The following is a 22,002-nucleotide window of genomic DNA, read 5'->3' on the forward strand; positions in this document are numbered from 1 at the left end:
CTATAGAGTTGAAGAAAATATTTTCAACATATATACCAAATGATTAGTATCTAGAATACATAAAGAACATCTAACAATAAGAAAAAGAGCAGGACTTCCCTGGCGGTGCAGTGGTTAAGAATCCGCCTGCCAATGCAGGGGACACAGGTTTGAGCCCTGGTCCGGAAGGATCCCACATGCCGCAGAGCAACTAAGCCCGTGCGCCACAACTACTGAGCCTGCACTCTAGAGCCCGCAAGCCATAACTACTGAGCCCGCGAGCCACAACTACTGAAGCCCGGGCGCCTAGAGCCCATGCTCCGCAACAAGAGAAGCCACTGCAATGAGAAGCCCGCGCACCACGACGAAGAATAGCCCCACTCGCTACAACTAGAGAAAGCCTGCGCACAGCAGTGAAGACCCAATGCAGCCAAAAAATAAATAAATAAGTAAATTTTTTAAAAAAGAAAAAGAGCAAAAAACCCAATAGAAAAATGGGCAAACTCATAGGAAAACTACCAGTTACCAATAAACATACAAAGGATGTTCAGTGTCACTATTGTTAAAAAACAAAATTCAACCAAGTAAATTTGAAGATCTAATTGACTTTATTCAATGATTCATGAATCAGGCAGCATCTCATCCAGTAAATAGAAGGGCAGTCCGAGGGGCTGTACAAAACGGAAGGGTTTTTTTTGTTTTTTTTAAAATAAATTTATTTATTTTATTTTTGGCCGCATTGGGTCTTCATTGCTGCACGCTGGCTTTTCTCTGGTTGCGGAGAGTGGGGCCACTCCTCGTTGCGGTGCGCAGGCTTCTCACTGCGGTGGCTTCTCTTGTTGCAGAGCACGGGCTCTAGGAGTGCAGGCTTCAGTAGTTGTGGCGCGTGGGCTTCAGTAGTTGTGGCTCGCGGGCTCTAGAGCACAGGCTTAGTAATTGCAGAGAGGGGCGGGCGAGCGGGCGGAAGCGGTCTGAGGCTCTCGACCCGCTTCCCCTGGGAATACGACGCCTCCACGAGCTAGGGGCACAGAGAGACAAGCAAACCTCCCAAGAGCCTAGAAAGGCCCCAGCGCGGCGAAGAGGCGGGGCGAAGGGCAGCTTCCGGTTCCGGGCGCAAAGGCCCCACGTGTTCCGACCCGCCAGGCCCCGCGCGGCTCGGATCCGGCGGCGCTACTAGGGCCGGGAGTGGGTTGGGGAGAAGCCGGGGCAGGGGAGGAGCCGCCGGAGCTGTTGGAGCTGTGAGTGCTGGGGGCTGGGCCGGGCCGGGCCGGGCCGGAGCGGGCTGAGCGGGGCTGAGCGGGGAGGAGGGGGAGGGGTCGGAGACCCCGCCCCCTTAGAACCTGGGGAAATCGTACTGTCCTGGGGAAGGGGGTGGCGGCAGTATGTTGAAGGGGCTGAGGCGTAGTGGTCTCCGTGTTTCCTGGCGGCCGAAGCTAGAACCTTCGGGTACGTGGAACTCGCTCCAGGCTTCTTTCTTTGCAGCCACCGCCCTCCGCCTCCTCTTGAGGCCTGCAGAAACGCAGTTAGTTCGTACCTCCCTCCCATTGCTTCCGCGCCAACTGGCCCTCCGGCACCGTGGGAGGAGTGGTCGAGGCCCCTTCATTTCCCGCAGCTTTTTCTTACCCCGCCTCTCAGCTGGCTCGAGAATCCCCCCGAAGGCTCCCTGCCCAGGCGAGCCCCATCACTTACCACCACTAACTACGCCGCAACACACGCAGATACCCTCACCCGTGACTTTATCTCCCGTGATTTTATCGCCCGTGATCGTGCTAGGCCTTGGAGACCACCTGGCCTGTGGCTTTTCAGCTGCACCGTGACGGACCCGAGCTTCCTCTCAAGCCAATGACTGCAGTGTCCACTTGCAACTTCCCTCCCCCACCCCTAACAGCCAGTTTTGGCACTTTTCTCGACACCACAGCTACCCTCAGTGGGAGTATATGGGGCCTGCTTCTTACCTGGTTTCGCAAAAAGTTTGTTAGTTTGTATGCCAGGGATTTGCTACCTTTTCTCAGAAAGGTGCCAGCCCGATTTTTATTTTTCTGGGCCTTGATGTTCTTGTCTTCTAGGCTCCTTGATAACCCTGTCTACCTTGGTCCTGGGGAGCAGGGCCACATCCAGGCTCTACTTAGAGGCTAGGCTTAGAACTGTTGCTTTTTCTCTCTGTCCGCATTCTGCAGGTGACACCCAGGGCAGCCTCACTCAGAAGCCACAAGGAAAGCTAGTGGAGTCCCTCATCCCTCCAACTTCTCTTCCAAGCTGCCCCATGGCCCTTGATCCAGAAAGCCACTTCACAAAGGTTGTGGGACAGCCATGGGAGGCTTGTTGCTGGGAAATGTATGACAGCGGAACAGTTAGGGTTTGTAGCCATTTGTCTTGGGTAGCTTCTGCTATTACTATCTAGCGTAAGAGGGTGGGCAGGCTTGGAGGGAGGAAGGAAATTTTTTTCTCCTAGGACCAAGCACCTGGGATTCATAATCTTGTCCCCTTTCTCCTCCAGCTGTACCCGTTTTGCACTCTTTCTGTATACCATATTGCAGTAGACAGTCATTTCAAGGGCACAGCAAGGTTTACTACGAAGTGAGGGACTCTTGGGCATTATAAACTATGCAGATGAGGTAAGTTACAGGTTTACAACATTTTTTTCCCGGCTAATTTGGCACAGACGTAAAACACACATACAGCAGTCCTAGACTCCTTTCCTCCTTTAAATTTGGCCAGCACTGGAAAAGTTGGATCCCTTCTACTCGAACCTCAGATTCCCTTCTACTCGAACCTCAGATTTATCTCCTTTGCCTTAGGTACTGGTCCTCAGACTTACCAAGCATCTTAAAGCCCTGAAGGGCTTGTTAAATACAGATTACTGGGGCCACCCCCAGAGTTACTGATTATAGGTCAGGGCTGGGGCTTGATCATTTGCATTTCTAACACGTTCTCCGGTGCTGGTGCTGCTGGTCTGGGTTTCTCGCGTTGAGAACCACTGCCTTTGGCCAAACTTCTTCACACAAACATTGCAGTGGTTTGGACATCAAAAGACCTGTGTGTGAGTACTTCTGTGCTTGAAACTAGTACGATGATCTTGTGTGGGTAATTTAACCACTTAGGTCTGAGTTCCTTGATTTGTAAAATTAAGAAAGTGTACTTCAAAAAAACTCCAAGTGCTACATTATCTTAAGCTGAATTGAAGGTGAAATACTGGTGAGTTTTTCCCCTTGATTTTCTTAATTCTCTTGATAGGAGCGCCTATTTTTATCATATAGCTTATACCCATATTCTAGGTTTTTGCTGTGAGTTCCTAGTATGCCAAAGTCCCTGCTATTTTTTAACTACATGTTAAATTCTTTAAGGTCAGGGCCTGTGCTTTTTTCATCTTTCTTTGCCCAGCACCTTGACTTGTGTGGGACACACAACTGATGCTCAGTAGATACTTCTGGGATGAATGAACTCCATCCCCTGCCTCCTTCTCCTCTTGAAGAAGTTTTTCTCCACTAATCCTGTGTAACATAGTAAAGTAGTATATGGCTGTGCCACCTGATTCCCGCAGGGGATTGGAATAAATGCTAATGCCAAATTCCTGTAACTGTCCCCAGAAGCCCTGGCACCCACTGATTCTGAATTTCAGTGTCTATATTCAAGTTGGGGGAAGAGAAATCAACAGCTTAATTAAATGCAACACACATTTATTGAGCATCTTTTTAACCAGGTGTTTGACGAAGTGTTAGGAACAGGGAATATAAAAATATATAAGGAGGTCCTTGCTTTCAGGGACAGGGCTCACAGTGGGAGACAAAAGACACTAAACAGTGGCCCATTGCAAGAATGGCATCTACTTTGGACCATGATTTAGTCTGCAGTGGAAACCTGATACCCCTCAGATTCCCGTGGTCCAGCAGGCATGGATCCCATCCTTCATCTCATCATACGCAAGGGAGCCTTGGGCAAAGCCAGAAGGAAGTCATCTAGATCCAGAGCAGGGAGTATCTTGACAGAGAATATTAATTAAAAACTAAAAACATAGTGAATGACTTTTAAATTAACTGTTCTGAATTATCCATATTTATATCTCAGGTCAAGCTATATTTATAAAATATCCTTTTTTTTTTCTTTCATTAAATAATGTTTCCTCTGTGTGATTGGCATTGACCGTGTTCATTGTAGTGAATTAAGTGTATTTGGCTAGTTTAACTCTGGCTTCCAGATAAAAGCTGCTGCCCTCATTAGGGTGGGTGTCAGGTTTGGTGATCACCCTTTTCCTACTTCAGATTAGTATGTGACATTCTGTTTTAAACTGAGGCATGTAGATTGGCCTGCTTTATTCAGGCCATTAACCACCCCTGGGTAAAAACCTGTGAGGTTCAAAAGCCTAGTTTCATGTTGGGGGTTAACCAGTATGATCGTGGTGGCAGGACATTTAATTCTGGTCTCAGAACCTGTATTTGGCCTCTAGCCCTTCTCAACTCTTGAGTAAATTCCTCTCACCATCTTCAGGCTAATACATTATGGCCCAAGTACTCAGTAAAGAGGCCACATATCCTTGTACCCCTCAAAGCCCCTCTATTACCATCAAAAAGCTGGATAGTTTCTCAAAAAATGATCCAGCTCTCTGCCTTTAGGTAGAAAATCATCCCCATTTTCAAGATGATTTGATGTGACTTGTCCCAGATGATACATCTCTAGGAGGTAGGACACAGCTCCTCCACCTCTGAAGGCAGCACTGTCAACAGCGATCCAGCACTGCCTCCTGGGCCTGTGTACATACCTGTAGGAAACATTTTAATTGAAAATAAAGTGAATTGTTATGATTTTCATAGCTTTATTTAAATTTTTCATGTTTATATTTACTCTCAATTACATTTCTATACCTTGATCCTAACTGCAAAGTCTACAAAATTTAGTGGCAGAAGATATTTATGTCTTAGCCTCCTCTGACTTCCCTGTACCACCGACTACTTATTTGGCCTCTCTTTTTATTTCTTCCTGTCTTCCTCTTTTTTACACCTTATAGTAATCTTTGAGCTGCTTCTCCCGTTGCTACTCAAATCTAGTGAAGAATCACTGAATAGAATCTTAACTAAATCCATGTTGACTCTAACGAAGGAAGAAAAAATTTAAATGGCAAGAATATCTTAAGTAGTTTTTAAACATGGTTTGAAGCACACTGATCATGATGTGTTAGAAGGCAAAAAGTCAGTGAAGGTATTCCCTTTCATTTCTGTTGCCTTTTGGGTTAGGTTTTCAGAGGACCTCTTGGGTATACAGGCAGACCTCGGAGATATTGTGGATTCAGCTCCAGACCGCTGCAATAAAGGGAATATCGCAATAAAAACAGGAATTTTTTGGTTTTCCAAAAAACTGTTTACACTGTACTGTAAAGTTCTCTTTACACTGTACTGGAGTCGATTGATTAAGTGTGCAATAGCATTGTGTCTAAAAAAAAAATGTATATAATTTAAAAATACTTGTTGCTAAAAAATGCTAGCCCTCATCTGAGTCTTTAGTGAATCATAATCTTTTAGCTGGTGGAGGGTCTAGCCTAGATGTTGATGGCTACTGACTGAAGGGTGGTGGTTGCTAAAGGTTGGGGTGACTGTGGAAATTTCTTAAAATAAGACAACAATGAAGTTTGCGGTATTAATTGATTCTTCCTTTCATGAAGAGTTTCTCTGTGGCATGCAGTGCTGTTTAATAGCGTTTTACCCACAGTAGAACTTCTTTCAAAACTGAGTCAGTTCTGTCCAACCCTGCTGCTGATTTATCAACTAAGTTTATGTAATATTCTAAATCCTTAGTTGTCATTTCAGCAATCTTCACAGCATCTTCACTAGTAGATTCCGTCTCAAGAAACCACTTTCTTTGCTCATCCATAAGAAGCAGCTCCTTATCCATGAAGTTTTTATCATGAGATTGTAGCAACTCAGTCACATCTTCAGGCTCTACTTGTTATTCTAGTTCTCTTGCTGTTTCTACCACATCTGCAGTTTCTTCCTTCACTGAAGTCTTGAACCCCTCAAAGTCATCCATGAAGGTTGGAATCAGCTTCTTCCATACTCCTGTTAATGTTGATGTTTTGACTTATTCCCATGAATCACTAATATTCTTCATGGCATCTAGAATGGTGATTCCTTTCCAGAAGGTTTTCAATTTACCTTGCCCAGATCCATCAGAGGAATCACTGTCTATGGCAGCTGTAGCCTTACAAAATGTATTTCTTAAATAATAAGACTTGAAAGTTGAAATTACTCTTTGATCCATGGGCTACAGAATGGTTGTTGTGTGAACAGGCATGAAAACATTAATCTCATTGTACATCTCCATTAGAGCTCTTGGGTGACAAGGTGCATTGTCAACGAACAGTAATATTTTAGAAGAAATTTTTTTTTCTGAGCAGTAGGTCTCATCAGTGGGCTTAAAGTATTCAGCAAACCATGTTGTAACAGATGTGCTGTCATCCAGGTTTTGTTGTTCCATTTATAGAGCATAGGCAGAGTAGATTTAGCATAATTCTTAAGGGCCCTAGGATTTTCAGAATAGTAAATAGCATTGGCTTCAACTTAAAGTCACCAGCTGCATTAGCTTCTAACAAGAGAATCAGCCTGTCCTTTGAAGCTTTGAAGCCAATCATTGACTTCTCTCTAGCTATGAAAGTTCTAGATGGCATCTTCTTCTAGTAGAAGACTGTTTTGTCTGCATTGAACGTCTGTTGTTTATTTTAGCCACCTTCATTAATTAGCTAGATCTGGATAACTTGCTGCAGTTTCCGCATCAGCACTTGCTGCTTCACCTTGCACTTTATGTTACAGAGATGGCTTCTTTCTTTAAACCTCATGAACCAACCTCTGTTAGCTTCAGACTTTTCTTCTACAGCTTCTTCACCTCTCTCAGCCTTCATAGAATTAAAGAGAGTTAGGGCCTTGCTGTGGATTAGGCTTTGGCTCAAAGGATTGTTGTGGCTGGTTTGAGCTTCTATCTAAACCACTAAAACTTTCTCCACTTTCTTATCATTTGTGTATTCACTGGAGTAGCACTTTCGGTTTCCTTCAAGAAACTTACCTGTGCATTCCAACTTGGCTAACTGGGGCAAGAGGCCTAGCTTTCAGCCTGTCTCATCTTTTGACATGCCCTCCTCACCAAGCTTAATCATTTCTAGTTTTTTATTTACAGCAAGATACATGCGATTCTTCCTTTCACTTGAATACTTACGGCCCTTGTAGGGTTTTTAATTGGCTTAATTTCAACATTGTTATGTCTCAGGGACTAGGGAGGCCCAAGAAGAGGCAGAGAGATGGAGGAACAGCTGGTCAGTGGAGCAGTCAGAAAGCACACATTTATTGATTAAGTTTGCCATCCGATATGGGCACAGTTTGTGGCACCCCAAAACAATTAGAATAGTAACATCAAAGATCACTAATCACAGATCACCATAACAAATATAATAATAATTAAGCTGGAAATATTGTGAGAATTATCAAAATGTGATTACATCAAGTGAGCAAATGCTGTTGAAAAAATGGCACTGATAGACTTGCTTGTTGCAGGGTTGCCACAAACCTTTAAGCTGTAAAAGAAAACAAAACAGAAAACACATTATCTGTGAAGCGTGATGAAGGTGAAACGCAGTAAAATGGGGTATGCCTGTACTAACTGGGTTTGCCTCAGGTTGCCTCTTCCCAGTTAGAGGAAGGGGACAGGACTGTGATATTGGTAAGCAGAAGTATTGCTACTCTGGTCTTAGGCCGGAAAACCTATCTTTACGTTTTCATCCCATCTGGTTCCAAGGATCTTGTTTAATCTTAGTTTATAAGTGCTTTCAAAGCAAGAATTCTCTCTTGGTTTAACACTTTACTTTTTTTAGGGGGTCGGCACCACGCAGCTTGCAGGATCCCAGTTCCCCGACCAGGGATTGAACCCGGGCCACAGTAGTGAAAGCACCGAATCCTAACCACTGGACCACCAGGGAACTCCCTTAACACTTTACTTTTGATGTAACAGTAAACACCATGATTTTCCCTGTGCATTAAAAAAAATTTTTTTTGAATTATGATGAAATAAAGGACTGTTTGATTATCATTTAAATCTTCTTCCCAAAAGGATTTAAAGCAATTTGAAGGAAAGAACAGAATATATAGAGCACCTACCATATACCAAACTCTGTGCTGAGTGATTCTATGCGTTACTTCGTTGATCCTTAAGACCACCATATGAGGTAGGAAGTATTTGCCACATGTTGAAGATTGGACTGAGGCTTAGGGACTGTCACCTGGCTAATAGGTGAGGAAAGGGATGCAGACTAAGGCTCCAGAGCCCCTAACCATTACGTGGAAAGTATGGGTAAACGTTTGTATAAGGATAAGTAACAGTAAAATGAAAGAATCTTTCCAGTAGGAGGATCATAGTGGATAGTCTTTAGTTTTAAAGAACAGTACAGGAGTAGAAAAGGGCAGTTAACAATTTTTATTAGCTGATTTTTTTTTTTCTAGAGCAATGAGAGGAGCAGTTGCAAGCGTCTGGTTAGTCCCAGCGATCATTGATTCAAATCTCCAGGTTCTGGGCCTGCATTAGAGTCAAAGAGGAGAAGGGAGACTGGGAAGAATTTAAATGTCTGCTGAATATCATCATTCGAACCTCTCTGATCACTGTTTTCTTCTGAAGATTAATTATTTGCCAGTAAATAGATCCCACCTCTCCTTTAGGAAGATGCTATAAGACTACAGACCTTGTCATTTAGGGTCCAGAAAGATCACTCCAAGTAGGAATAACATTTTAAGATAGAGACCCAGGTATCTTTTCACTGCCTGCAGTTTTCCTTTCTGGTCTTTAGGGTTGAGTTAGGGCCTTAACTGGCATGGGACCCACTCAGATATGGACAGAGACAGCTGGACCACAGACTGGAGAAAGGTCTTGCCTTTCCCACATCTCCTCCACAGTCCTGCCCCAGACGTCCTAGAAACACTGAAGAGGCTAGGTGGTGGGGCCAGCCCAGGCCGAGGCTTGTGAAGCGTCTCTGCAGACATTATTTTAGAGCCTTCTGGAAGCAGGTCGTTCACTCTTCCTGGCCTGGCCTCACGGTCTCTCTGTAGTATCCTGTTGTTGGGTTTTTATCTGTCACTGTGGAACTCCTTCCAAGGACAGACACTGAGGGAAGGTGTTAGAAGGCAACAAATTGCAAGGTAGACTTGCAGGGTAACCCATCCCATAAATGGAATAAAATGCAAAGCCCATTTTCTGTCTCTAGTACTGACACCTGACATTTGCACAGCACACTCTAGTTCATAAGCTCTCATAGATCTCAGCTAATCCTGAGAGTTGTTGTCTGAAGAGGGCTTCACCCTTTACAAGGGCTCTTGTGTACCTTGTCTCAGGAAACCCTTAGAGTGGTTCCAGGTTTGTGGGGATGTGGGCTGGAACGTACATCTTTGGATACCTAATCCGGTGCTCTTTTCGCAGCGCCCGCCTTCTCTTCCTTCCCATCTCTTGCCCCAACAAGGACAACTCTGCCTCCCCTCATTCCGCTGTTGCTGATCTTTTGTCGCCATCTCATATTCCTAGGCTGCCAAAGTAAATACAAAACAAGCAAAGGAAATCTCAATCCATGATTTCTGAAGAGCATTTTAAATCAGCAGGTTTTATGTGATGCTGTTACATTCTTTTTTCTTTGGAGAGCAAAGCCCTGTAAGAGCAGGAACCCTCTGTCAGCGCATACTTTATAGAATCTGTAGTAGGGCATCTCGTGGACTGTGCTACGTGAGAACAGGGAGAGTTCCTAGCCTGCTTCGCTGGGCAAGTTCTCGGATTTTTAAGTTAATAGAAATCCCTTCATTAAGCCAGAGACCCTGAGTATCACTTCCATCTCCTTTTCCTGCCTTGCAGATGTTGGGGGGATTGTCTGGATAAATAATCAGTGTTGTAGTTGTGTTAAATTACTTGATGTCCAGTTTTGTGCTTATTAAGGTTGATTCAAATCTTCAAAGGAAAATGATTTTTTTTTTCAAATGCACAGCTTTGTGTGTCTTGTATGTGGATTCTCCCAAGGCAGCCTGAAGATTCCTTGTGATGAGTTGTGGTTTCCTCACTTCAGGAACCACTAAGAGTATTCTGTTACTCACAATCCAAATAATAAGTGTTTTTTCCCTTATGTATTCATTTGTCTGGCACACAGTTTGCTGGACAAATGAGTGAATAAGAATTAATAAGATATTGGATCTGTCCTTCCAGAGAAAGACTTAAAAAGACTTACCGTGGTCTCTGCCTGAGTATACCTGTTGTGTGACAGGCCTTGAGCTGGGTGCTGTGTGGCCCTGCCCTCGGAGCTTTACGGTCTGGTGAACTAAACAGGAGGATGAACGATTCTTACACAAAAAGTAGAAATATGTATGTGCTGCGATACAGGGTCCAAGTTCCTGTGGACGCAATCTGGGAGGACCAGGGAAGGCGTCTGGGGAAAGCAGGTCTGAAGGATGAGTAGAGTTAACCAAGTAAAAGGGGTAGAAAGGGTATTTCAGGCAGAGTCGACAGCATCAGGAACACCTAGTGAGGGCATAGAAAAGAGATACAGCAGTGTATTCGAGCAGCAACTTTCAATGCAGTAGAAGTCGTGGGAGAAGAGAGGTGGGCAGGGCCAGGTCTTGCAGGGCCTTGGGAATCAAATTGTAAGGGTTTAGATTTTACCCTGTGGACAGTGTGAAGCCATTGGCCGATTTGGTATGTTAGAAGGGTCACAACTCAGACCTTACCGCAGCACTGCAGGTGGTATTGATGTGGATATGGCTCTTGCCCCTTTTTAAATGCTTGCACTCAACCTGCCTCCCTGCCCCCAAACTAAAGGTAAATGTCTAGGTTCCAGAAATAAAAGCTGGAGGAGTGAGCGCAGTCTAACTCCACCACAGCCCGAGGAGATTTCAAACCAAAATAAAGACTTCTAAAGTTTGGGGTTCTAATACCTATACTCCAACAAGGAGATATGAAAATGGGGCACTGGTGGGGATGGGGGAGGGATATAGAGTTGAACATCTGCCAGCCTGGAGCCTTGAAGAGCTACTCCTTCCATGAAAATCTGTCTACTGATCAAGCAAAAGGGCAAGGAAGTGTAGGCCTCCATAGCCTTGGGTGAGACAGAAATCACTCACAGTTTTAGGCCTAAATGAGACACTATCAGCATAATTCAGGAAGACTCTGAGAAATTAAGGTATTGAAACCACTAGTACTTGGATGGAAGCAAATGAAATTTCATTCAAAGGGCTCACTTTTATAACCTAGGGCTCTCCCAAAGAAAATGGGCATAAAACGTAAAAAAATTACAAACCACCTGCAAAAACAAACCACCATGAGATAGAGCAGATTTAATAAGTAGGTAAATTAGCACAGGAAGATCTGTAAATTATGGAACTACAGACCATGAGATTATGTAGTGAATGTTTGCGGGTAATGGAAAAATGAAATAAGCTTGAATGAAAAGTGATTGGAGATACAGATTTAAATAATGAATAATTTGGTGGTTGATGGGCAGCAGCACGTTAGACAGCACGTTACAGCTGTTAAGATTGGATCGTTGACCTTGAAGGTGGACCTGAGGCAGTTGTAGTGAAGCATAAAAAGATTGGAAAATGAAGAACCCTCAGGTTGCATGTGGAGAGTGGTCTGGAGGGGGTGGCACCTGGAAGTCCACTGGTAAAATTTGAACCAAGTGGTTCATTCCACATGTAAGTGCCAGTGCAGTCGTAAGGGCCGAGGATATCGTCATTTTTTAAGAGGTCCTATCAATGCCTTTTAGTGGGTCATAACGGCTTGACTCGGGGAATGGCAGTGGAGATGAGATGCATGAATTTGAAAGATTTAGAAGGTAGGATTAACAAGATTTGGTGAATAAAAAAGTAGAAACTTACGGAGGAAAAGATTGATTCTTACTGTTAATGTAGGAAGAAAACTTCAAAGTGGAGGCTTATTCATTTAGATGCATTTATTGTGTGCTTTGTTATAGGTATTGGAAATTGATTGAAGCACAGTCCCCTACTTCAAGGGGTTTCAGGGGAAAGATGAACGATGGCTGTGTGATACGGCAGATTTTGAGATACAGATGTGTCCAGATAGCTAGGGAAGCAAAGTGATTTCTAACCAGGTCTAAGGGCAGGGAGAATGGGATCAAAGAAAGCATCTCAGGAGACATGAAGCCTTACCTATCTATGTCTTGAAAGATAAATAAGTTTAACCTAATGAAGGGTAAAGAGTTGGAAGGAACGGCATGTTCAAAAGCCAAAGAGCATAGACCTTTTGTGTGCTTTACATGCACAATGTGCATGTGTGTGTGTGTTTGAAAGGATTGGAGAGGAAGGCAAAGGAATAACAAGATGAAGGGACTTCCCTGGTGGTCCACTGGTTCAGACTCCACGCTCCCAATGCAGGGGGCCCGGGTTTGATCCCTGGTCAGGGAACTAGATCCCACATGCTGCAACTGAAAGATCCTGTATGCTGCAACTAAGACCTGGTGCAGCCAGATAAATAAAATAAATATTAAAAAAAAAAAAAGAAACCCAAGATGAAGGTCAACCTAATACATAATACTTAGAAGTTTGTATTTCACTTCCAAGACAGGAGTGATTGAGGATCTTAAATAAGGAAGGGACAGGACCAGATTTGCCAAGAGCAGTCATTCTTGTGATATGATGAACGGTAACAAAGGTAACAAACCTGGAGACAGATAGCTCACATTTAGAGGCCGTTGCAGTAATCCAGAGGAGAACTGATTAAGACCGAAACTGTAAATCTTGGGAATGAAGAAGAGGGGACCTGTTGAGAAGAAATAGGAACACATGTGAAGCATTGGTGGTGGGAGTTTTCCATACAAAAGGAACAGACTTTTACAGACTTGGAGGCCTGGAAAGACACCCTATTGTAGGGAGGTCAGCAGTGCATTCATTATGGCAGGTGATACAGAGAAGAGGGGAGGATATGAGGCTTGAAAAATAAATTGAGGGCTGGTTGTGAAGGGCTTCAGTACCATGCCAAGGATTTTGGAACTGATCTTACTAACAGTATGAAGTTATTATTTTTAAATGTTGAGTGATGCAGTTGGAACTATTATTCAGAAAGATAATGGTTAACATTGGGGTACCATCACTCTTTTAGGTACTTCACAGATATTCCTCATAGTAACCCTATTAGATGGATTCCATCCTTACCTCCATTCTGTAAAGGGGAAACAGGCATAAGGAGAATAAGAACTTGACCATGACCCCACATCTAGTAAACAATAGAGCCAGGATTCAAACCCTGGCAATCTGACTCCAGGACTCTCTCTTAACCTTACATGCCCTAAGTGTTTCTCAGCTAGGATGCACATCAGAACCATATGTAGCATTTCTAAAGATACAGTTCCCTGGATTGACTTGAATCAGAATATCCGGAAGAATGATGTGTGTGATACTGTGTTTTGCAAAAGCTCCACAGCTGAATCTGTTGCGTTTTGCTCATAGCTGAGTACTGTGGGGATCCCAGTTAGGAAGTTATGGCCGTAGTCCAGGCAAGAGATGGGGGCCCAAACTAAATCAGGATGAAACAGATTTAGAGGCTTAAGAGGTACAATTGGTTTAATGAGCTGTAAGCAATGGGGAAGATTCAAAGTTGAATCCAAAGATGATAAAGTTGAGTGTTGACTTAACAAGTGATGATCTCAGCCAAGAGGATTACACGAAGAGGGGTGGATTTGGGAGTAGGAATCGTGAATTTAGTTTTGAGCAGTCAGTTTTGAGGGTCTGTAGGTCTTTCAGTTAAAGATGTCTTAAGAGGAGGATCGCTTTTGGGGGTGCTTATGTGCCAGCCACTGTGTGTAAGTGGCTTTCTTCGCTGTTATCGCATACAATCCTCTCAATCTCTGAGAGTCCCCACTTTACAGAATAAATTAATACGGAGTGTGATTCAGTTCACAGTGAACCTCCACAAAGCCTTCTCTGTCTAATTCAGCCCTGTCAATGTGTCTCTTCTCAGAATATATATCCTAATATATATGTCAGCGTGTGTGTGCGTGCGTGTGTGTGTGTAAAACAGATTGTGGTCAGTACCACATTTTTAGCAGGCAGTTATGAGTGTCCTTTCTCCTAGCCATTTTCCTTTTAGGTTCCCATATTTCATGAAGTAGAAATGCAGTGTTTTTCTGTTTTTCTATGGGGTGTGAACCTTGCCTAGGAAAAGGAGTGGGAGAACATACCTTCAGGCATAGCTTATCCTATTCCAACTAGATCTATTTACAACATATGGAGATTAGGGGAAAGGGGATTTAAGTTTGGGAGTGTTATGTGTACAGGATTATGATTGAGCTCAGAACTGTTATTCCTGTGTATACTTTCATGCTTATAGTGTTGTCTGTCTTTATTTCTCTACCCAGGTCCCTTGGGAGAAACTCCTCGAGGCTCCCAGGCTGAGACGGGGGGAATGACAGTGTGAGCTCTCGATGGTGTGAGACCACCCCAGAGCCAGAGCCAGACAATGGCTACAGCCTTGGAACCGGAGGACCAGGATCTTTGGGAAGAAGAGGGGATTCTCATGGTGAAATTGGAAGATGATTTCACCTGTAGGCCAGAGTCTGTCTTACAGAGGGATGACCCTGTGCTTGAGACGTCGCACCAGAACTTCCGGCGCTTTCGCTACCAGGAAGCAGCAAGCCCTCGGGAAGCTCTCATCCGACTCCGAGAACTGTGTCATCAGTGGCTGAGGCCAGAGAGGAGGACAAAGGAGCAGATCCTAGAGCTGCTTGTGCTGGAACAATTCCTTACTGTCCTGCCCGGAGAACTGCAGAGCTGGGTGCGGGGCCAGCGGCCAGAGAGTGGCGAGGAGGCCGTGACGCTGGTGGAGGGTTTGCAGAAACAACCCAGGAGACCAAGGCGGTGGGTGAGGAGGGGGAGTCCTGATCTGTGTGATGTGGAGGGGGTCTATTTGCTGGAAGGATGGATTTAGGGGTAGGGCTCACATAAATTACCCCATAAATTGAATTGGCTCCGCCCTTGGGTTGTACCTAGATCCATGAGCTCCATGGGACACAGGAGTGTGTGTGTGTTTGTGTGTGTATGAGTGTGACTTCCTGGTTCTTGAAACACCTGCCTAGGGACCATCTTTGTGGCCTCAGCACGCAAGGGTGATGTGGCTTTGGTTTTCCCTTTGGATGTTGAACCTCCATTCCCTGGGGAGGAGAATTCCGTGACTTCCTCAGAGGTTCTCAGCCCCTCAGTGACAGATCCCCCTTTCAGGACAACAGACAGGGAAGCACACAGCAAGGCAAGCCGCAGGTGGGGTAGGCGAAGATGGGAAGGATGGGCCCTCAGAGCCCTGGTGACAGGCAGGGTTGAGGGAAATGAGAAAGCAGGGCAGTATCTGAATGTCCCCCCGTTGTCCTGGCGAGGATAAACTCAGCTCCTCCTCCCACGCCCCGATGGGACTGGACTTTCCCCTCCTCGTCTGGGTCCCTCTGGGAGTTTTCCTGTTGGCAGCTTCTCCTAACATAAGCCCTGATGACAGCCAAGACTTTCCTCCTGACTCCATGGTGACTGGAAGTTGGAATTATTCCCAGGTGACTGTCCATGTTCACGGCCAGGAAGTCCTGTCCGAGGAGACAGTGCATCCAGGAGCAGAGCCCGAGTCACCTAGTGAGCTTCAGGATCCTGCACAGACCTTGACCCCCGAGGAGTCCCGTGAGGAGACCACACAGAGCCCAGATCTGGGGGCACCAGAAGAGCAGAGCCTGTGCCAGGAGTTGGAGTTCCAGCCCCTGCAGGAGAGCGGTGGGAGCCTCAGCAGGAAGGGGGGATCGTGGCAGAGTGAGGGGAGGGGGATATTGCTCCCATACCGAGGAGGCTGGCTAGATCATAAGGGGAGGAAACCACAGAGCACAGGGTGTTGAGAGGAGACAGTACTAGCTAGAGTACCCGTAAGCAGGGCTACCTTGGATAGCACTTTTGTTGGTTATTCTCCTGGCATTCCCGTAGTGTTATAGGTGGTGGCGTTGGGATGACTCAAGCCACCCTTAGGCCTGTGTCTTGACTCCCACCTTCCCACCAGAGACCATGGGGGATGCTCAGCTCTTTGCCAGTTATAGGGCTGCCCTGCACACTGCTGATCTCTGCCTTCTTTTCTTCTTAGAGGTTCCAGTGCCCCAGGACCCAGCCCTTCCTGAAGAGAGGAACCCTGGAAACCCAGAGATGGTTGCCCTTCTTACTGCTCTGTCACAGGTGCACCCTAGTTTCTGTCTATACCATGGAGAATTTGAGGAACCATTGGGCATATACACTGAACAGGTCAGACGGGACACAAGTTTCCACTCTCCTTTGCCAGTTTAAGTTCTCAGTTCTGCATGTGTCTGGAAGGGGAGGAACTGCAGCTAATGAGATCAGTTATAACATCTCAGTCGGATCTACAGGCTCCAGAGCCTTTTGATTTGCCACCAACCAGAGGGACTAACAAAGTGGGATTATTTGGTAACACTCCAGTACAACTTTGAAGTTGTCAAGTGAGGGTTTGTTTTTGGTTTTAAGGAATAAACTTGATCATCATTTGTAAGGATAACTGACTGTCCTGCAAAAACGATTTCTGATTTTGGGTGCTATCCTCTTCCAGGGACTGCATTCAGTCAGGCCATGGCATTCATGAAGACTTCACCATGGTCAAGAGCCCCACAACTAAGCTATGTGGCTGGAGAAAAAAGGAATAGAATTCATCCTTATTTTTATTTTATTTATTTATTTATTTATTTTGGCCGCGCTGCGTGGCATGCGGGACCTTAGTTCCCTGACCAGGGATCGAACCCGTGCCCCCTACATTGGGAGTGTGGAGTCTTAACCACTGGACCGCCAGGGAAGTCCCCATCCTTATTTATTTATTTTTTTAAATAAATTTATTTATTTCTTTTTGGCTGCGTTGGGTCTTCGTTGCTGCATGTGGGCTTTCTCTAGTTGCGGCGAGCGGGGGCTACTCTTCCATTGCTGTGCGGGGGCTTCTCATTGTGGTGGCTTCTCTTGTTGCAGAGCACGGGCTCTAGGAGTGCAGGCTTCAGTAGTTGTGGCGCGTGGGCTTCAGTAGTTGTGGCTCGCGGGCTCTAGAGCACAGGCTTAGTAATTGTGGCGCACGGGCTTTGTTGCTCTGTGGCAGGTGGGATCTTCCTGGACCAGGGCTCAAACCTGTGTCCCCTGCATTGGCAGGCGGATTCTTAACCACTGCGCCACCAGGGAAGCCCCCCGTCCTTATTTTTAGATTGTGGTCTAGCTGAAGAAGAAAGTCCTATTTATGCTATATAGACTATGTAAGTGATGTGTGATTAGGTAAGGTCAGTTAGGGAAAGCTTCCTGGAAAAGGTGAATTTTTGCAGAAATGTAGGTAGCATTAAAGTGTAAAATAGGGAGTTGAATGATGACTTCTAAGACCTTTCTTGTATTTAAACAATATCCCCAGAAAGAAGAACATAGTCTGGTGCTGAGGGAAAGTAGTGGGATTGGAGGGAGCAGGAAGAGGGCCAGTTGCAAAAGCAGAAACTTGGGAAGCAGCGACAGAGGATGAAACACAGATGTCCTGAAAGGGAACCAAGTGTCCCATTTGAGTTTCTTTGTCTCCTGGATGGATTCTGCCTGTTCCAATGACCTTTATTCCAGGAACAAAATATGAGGCTCCATAAAGCATGACATTTTAATAGAACCTTTGTGTTGTTTCAGGGATTGGTAACTTTCAAGGATGTGGCTGTCTGCTTCTCCCAGGACCAGTGGAGTGATCTGGATCCAACGCAGAAGGAGTTCTATGGGGAATATGTCTTGGAAGAAGACTGCGGAATTGTGGTCTCCTTGTGTAAGGAATTTCAAGTGTTTCTAGAGTGTCCTGAGCACAGAGATCTTTTTCTTGTTGGAAATTGAGGGTGTCTTAGACCTTAGATTGTACATACTACACTTCTCTTATGCCGACCCCACCAGTGACACTGAAGGACAGCCGAGGAAGGTGGTGTCCTTCGAAGTTAGAGGGAAGAGAAAATGCCTAGGAAGTAGTTGGAAACCTCTAACAAGAAAACAGAGCTGTAATACTATAGTTTTAGTATGAGTTTAACTTTAGTGTGAGTAGGTAAGCATATAAGTTTTGAAACAAGCAATAAAAGTTGGAGACAATCTACTTACTTGAATATGGGAAAAGAGGGTAACATTGACAGCTGTGTGATTATTGAGTTGCTGGTGAAAGGCAAGAGAGATGCAGCACTCGTCAGAGGGGCTCAAGCTAAAGAGACTGAAGGTTTGATGGACTGACCTGCCTATGTGATTGTTCTGCAATCTGCCAAACAGAAAAGATCTGCTCTTGACACGGGGAACAGTTGAACCAATCGTGATGTCCTGTTTTCCCTCTCTTGAGCAGCATTTCCAATCCCCAGACTAGACGAGATCTCCCACATGGGAGAAGAAGAGCCTTTGATCCCAGAGATCCCAGAGGCGCAGGAGCCTCGAGAGCCAGAAATCCTGAGTTTCACCTACACAGGTGAGGAGTGACAAAGGGGATCTGTCCCCGAGCTGGCAGCTCCTCTGGTCAGTGTTTCTCTCGCCCTCTGGGGAACCCCTCTCACTGGTTCTTCTAACATGTCAGCCGACAGCACTGTCTCCCTCTGAAGCCAAGTTCTTCTATCCTTTTCCCCTCTTCACGCCTATCATTGGTTTGAGGGATCTGTAATGCAAAATGGTGACAGACGAAAAAGGGGAACTTTTGGAATTGCAGCTATACCATTTTTTAAGCATTCACGTAAACCCTTGATCCCCAACCATCACATTTGTGAAAGGAGGATAATAATGTTTGTCCACACGAAGGCTGTTGACAGCGTGAGATGGCACATGAGAAAGTGCCTGGCACATGACAGGCATTCAGTTGACTGGTTATTTCCTTCTTCCCAGCCTCTACACTTAAGAAACATGGGTTTCTCTCTATACGGTCTTGCCCTCCCAAAACTGTTTAAAAATCTCTCCATTGTGCACAAGGCATCATTACCTCTATAATTTCCTCTTTTCTCCTCTCTCCCTTTCTACAGGAGATAGGAGTGAAGATGAGGAGGAGTGTCCTGAGCCAGAAGATCTGAGTTTGGAGGATCTACACAGGTCTATCCTGGGAGATGCAGAAGTTCACCAGACTCCAGATTGGGAAATAGTCTTTGAGGATGATCCAGGTAGACTTAACGAAAGAAGATTTGGCACAAATATTTCTCAAGTTAGTAGTTTAATGAATCTTCAGGAAACCATGCCTGTCCACCCCCTGTTAGGGAGACATCATGACTGTCCTGTATGTGGTAAAAGTTTCACTTGTAACTCCCACCTTGTTAGACACCTGAGAACTCACACAGGAGAGAAGCCCTATAAATGTATGGAGTGTGGGAAAAGTTACACACGGAGCTCACATCTCGCCAGGCACCAAAAGGTCCACAAAATGAGCACTCCTCATAAATATCCCCTAAACCGGAAGAATCTGCATGAGACCTCCCCTCTGGTCCAGGTTGAGAGAACTCCACCTGTTGAGAAACCCTATAGGTGTGACGATTGTGGAAAACACTTCCGCTGGACTTCAGACCTTGTCAGGCACCAGAGGACACATACGGGAGAGAAACCCTTCTTCTGCACTATTTGTGGCAAAAGCTTCAGCCAGAAATCCGTGCTTACAACACACCAAAGAATCCACCTTGGAGGCAAACCCTACTTGTGCGGAGAGTGTGGAGAGGACTTCAGTGACCATAGGCGGTACCTGGCCCACCGGAAGACGCACGCGGCCGAGGAGCTCTATCTGTGCAGTGAGTGTGGGCGCTGCTTCAACCACAGCGCCGCCTTTGCCAAGCACCTGAGGGGACACGCCTCAGTGAGGCCCTGCCGCTGCACCGAGTGTGGGAAGAGCTTCAGTCGGAGAGACCACCTTGTCAGGCATCAGAGAACACACACTGGTGAGAAACCATTCACGTGCCCTACCTGCGGAAAGAGCTTCAGCAGAGGCTACCACTTAATCAGGCACCAGAGGACCCACTCAGGAAAGACCTCCTAGCCTGGTCCCCACGTGCGGACACCTGCCTTCGACTCTTTCCCAGGGATGGTCTGGGAGAAGCCGTCTTGTCGGCCTGGGAAGACCTTTTCTAGGGAGTCCCCTGACCTGCCCAGATGTGCGTTAGCAACCTCTTCCCACAACTAGATCACCCCACCCCACCCCCCCACCCCCCTGGGCAGAACCTCTTAACCTTCTTCTACACCTTGAGGAGATATTCTTCCCAAAGTTCGCCTGAATTGAGGCCTCTCCGTGACTGGAGTGCTCCTGCCTCAACCTCACAGGTGTGAAGTAGGAGAATTAGAAGACTTAAGAGGTTGTGTTTACTATATTTGCCCCCAAATAAGCTGTTAACTATCCTAAAGACGCCTAACACCCTCAAGTTTAAAGTGGCCCAGGACAAGTCCTTAGGTTTGATAAGGGACCATCCTTTAGGATTCTGTCCTTCCTGGGCTCAAATCTTAAAGCACACAGCCCTGAACTCAAGGCAGGAGACCTGCATCCTGATGGCTCTGCCACACTTTCACAGGTTAACTGTACAACTCTCACTGATACACTTCTTCACCATGCACTTTCCTTTGATTCTCGGGAGAGATGCGAGTAGTGGTTGATGGGCAAAAACCTCAAGGCGGCTTCATGTGGACCTTGTCAGGCTGCTCCCTTCCCCATTGTCAAAATGACACCAGGTGCCAGACACAGCTTGAAAGGGGGGCCTGGTCAGAAGCCTCTTTCCTTGTGGGGTTTTTTCCTGTTAGAATGCTCCTGTCTAGCCCTCCTACTGTTCTGCCAGTCTCTTGGTTTTGTCCCTAGTGCTTATTCTGCTACAAGTGAGATGTAGCATTTGGGTGCTGAGGGATTTAGTAACGCCTAATTAAAACCATGTTGAAGTCATTTATATTTCCACATATATACAAGCCCACCCAGCCGACCCTCTTCACATGAGTTTGTGAGGGGATTTTGAAGTGGTGTCAGCTTACGAAGGCACTGTCATGATTGTAGAATCCTGATTGATGGGGTCACTTCACTTACATGAAGAAAGCTGGAGAAGATCTGAGCTCCAATTATGGAAACTTCAAGCGAAAGCTGTTGCTGCTGGCCAAGGCCATCCAGACTGTTCTCCTGACACCCCACCCCATCCGCCCTGCCTCATTCTCTGATGTCAGGGAAACCTGGGACCCTGAAGAATTTACCAGGAGTAAAGGCTTTCATGTATTTGCGTTGTTTGCTTTTTCTTACGTGATTTCGTTTTCATGTAATTAAGAACTAAGGAGTAGAATCTCATGGCCCAAGGATCTCTGTTGCCTGGTAAAGGTTCCATGGAGATGAGGCTGAATAATGATGAACCTCACCTGCTCTGATTGTGGGAGTGGCAAGGACTGGGGAGACCATCCTCCAAAAATGGAGCACAGGGTATGGGATTAAAGCATGAAAAGGGAGACTGCCTTCTGTGCTGGTTTCTTCTGCTCTGTTTCTCGACCTATTGCATGCCAGCATTCACCAGAGGAACGTGGGTGGGATGACAAAGCCTAAGCTTAACAGCTCAACAAGGGGATTCTCATTCTGGTCAGTAATGATGTTCCAGTTGACTGGTTTGGTTTTAACTCCAGTCATCCATTGTCCTTCTGGAAGTATGCACACATGAAATTTTAGAAAGTAACACAGGCAGCCAAGTTCCCTGGTTTCTAGGGCTTTCCATTTCACCCATTCACTCACCAGAGCCTCAGGTTCCTGAGACTTTTAAAGATCATCCATACTCAGAAAAATCTGGGAGGACATGGTAGTTTTCCATGAGGATAGAGAAGGCTTGGCATGGTTAGCAGAGCCATAGGTGGAATTGAGATAAGAGCTGAGTCTGGAGTTTGCCAAAGAGATTATCCTAACATGCAGACATTTCTGAGCCATTTATCTAAGGTTTAAGCACAGTTTGTCCTGGGTGAAATGGCACAGCATCAAAAAAAATTTCCCCTAGATTATAACATTTATGGAGGTTGATAAAATTCTGGAGGT

The 22,002-nt window shown here is 45.7% G+C and overlaps 1 protein-coding gene across 3 annotated transcripts; it reads left to right on the forward strand.

Annotated features, from left to right (window-relative positions):
• The first annotated feature begins 1,110 nt into the window (after window positions 1–1,110).
• ZNF202 (zinc finger protein 202) lies at window positions 1,111–21,675 on the forward strand. 3 transcript variants are annotated; one of them, XM_061202453.1, is made up of 8 exons: window positions 1,111–1,217; window positions 2,157–2,275; window positions 14,351–14,853; window positions 15,530–15,740; window positions 16,099–16,187; window positions 17,661–17,790; window positions 18,343–18,462; window positions 19,004–21,675. In XM_061202453.1, exons 3-8 carry the CDS (start codon window positions 14,452–14,454, stop codon window positions 19,996–19,998), a joined length of 1,947 nt encoding a protein of 648 aa, XP_061058436.1. In that variant the 5' UTR covers window positions 1,111–1,217; window positions 2,157–2,275; window positions 14,351–14,451; the 3' UTR covers window positions 19,999–21,675. The 3 variants fall into 3 exon arrangements, with proteins under 3 accessions (XP_061058436.1, XP_061058437.1, XP_061058438.1); XM_061202455.1 differs by lacking the exon at window positions 1,111–1,217 and adding an exon at window positions 1,343–1,425; XM_061202454.1 differs by lacking the exon at window positions 2,157–2,275.
• Window positions 21,676–22,002: the final 327 nt, after the last annotated feature.

The sequence above is a fragment of the Eubalaena glacialis genome, chromosome 10 (assembly GCF_028564815.1).
Source record: "Eubalaena glacialis isolate mEubGla1 chromosome 10, mEubGla1.1.hap2.+ XY, whole genome shotgun sequence".
Taxonomy (NCBI): domain Eukaryota; kingdom Metazoa; phylum Chordata; class Mammalia; order Artiodactyla; family Balaenidae; genus Eubalaena; species Eubalaena glacialis.

Coding starts and splice junctions, on each gene's coding strand:
- ZNF202 (XM_061202453.1), top strand. CDS start 14,452: ATGGCTACAGCCTTGGAACCGGAGGACCAGGATCTTTGGGAAGAAGAG. Junction 16,188..17,660: donor TTCTTACTGCTCTGTCACAG/GTGCACCCTAGT, acceptor GTGTTGTTTCAG/GGATTGGTAACTTTCAAGGA. Junction 18,463..19,003: donor CCTGAGTTTCACCTACACAG/GTGAGGAGTGAC, acceptor CCCTTTCTACAG/GAGATAGGAGTGAAGATGAG.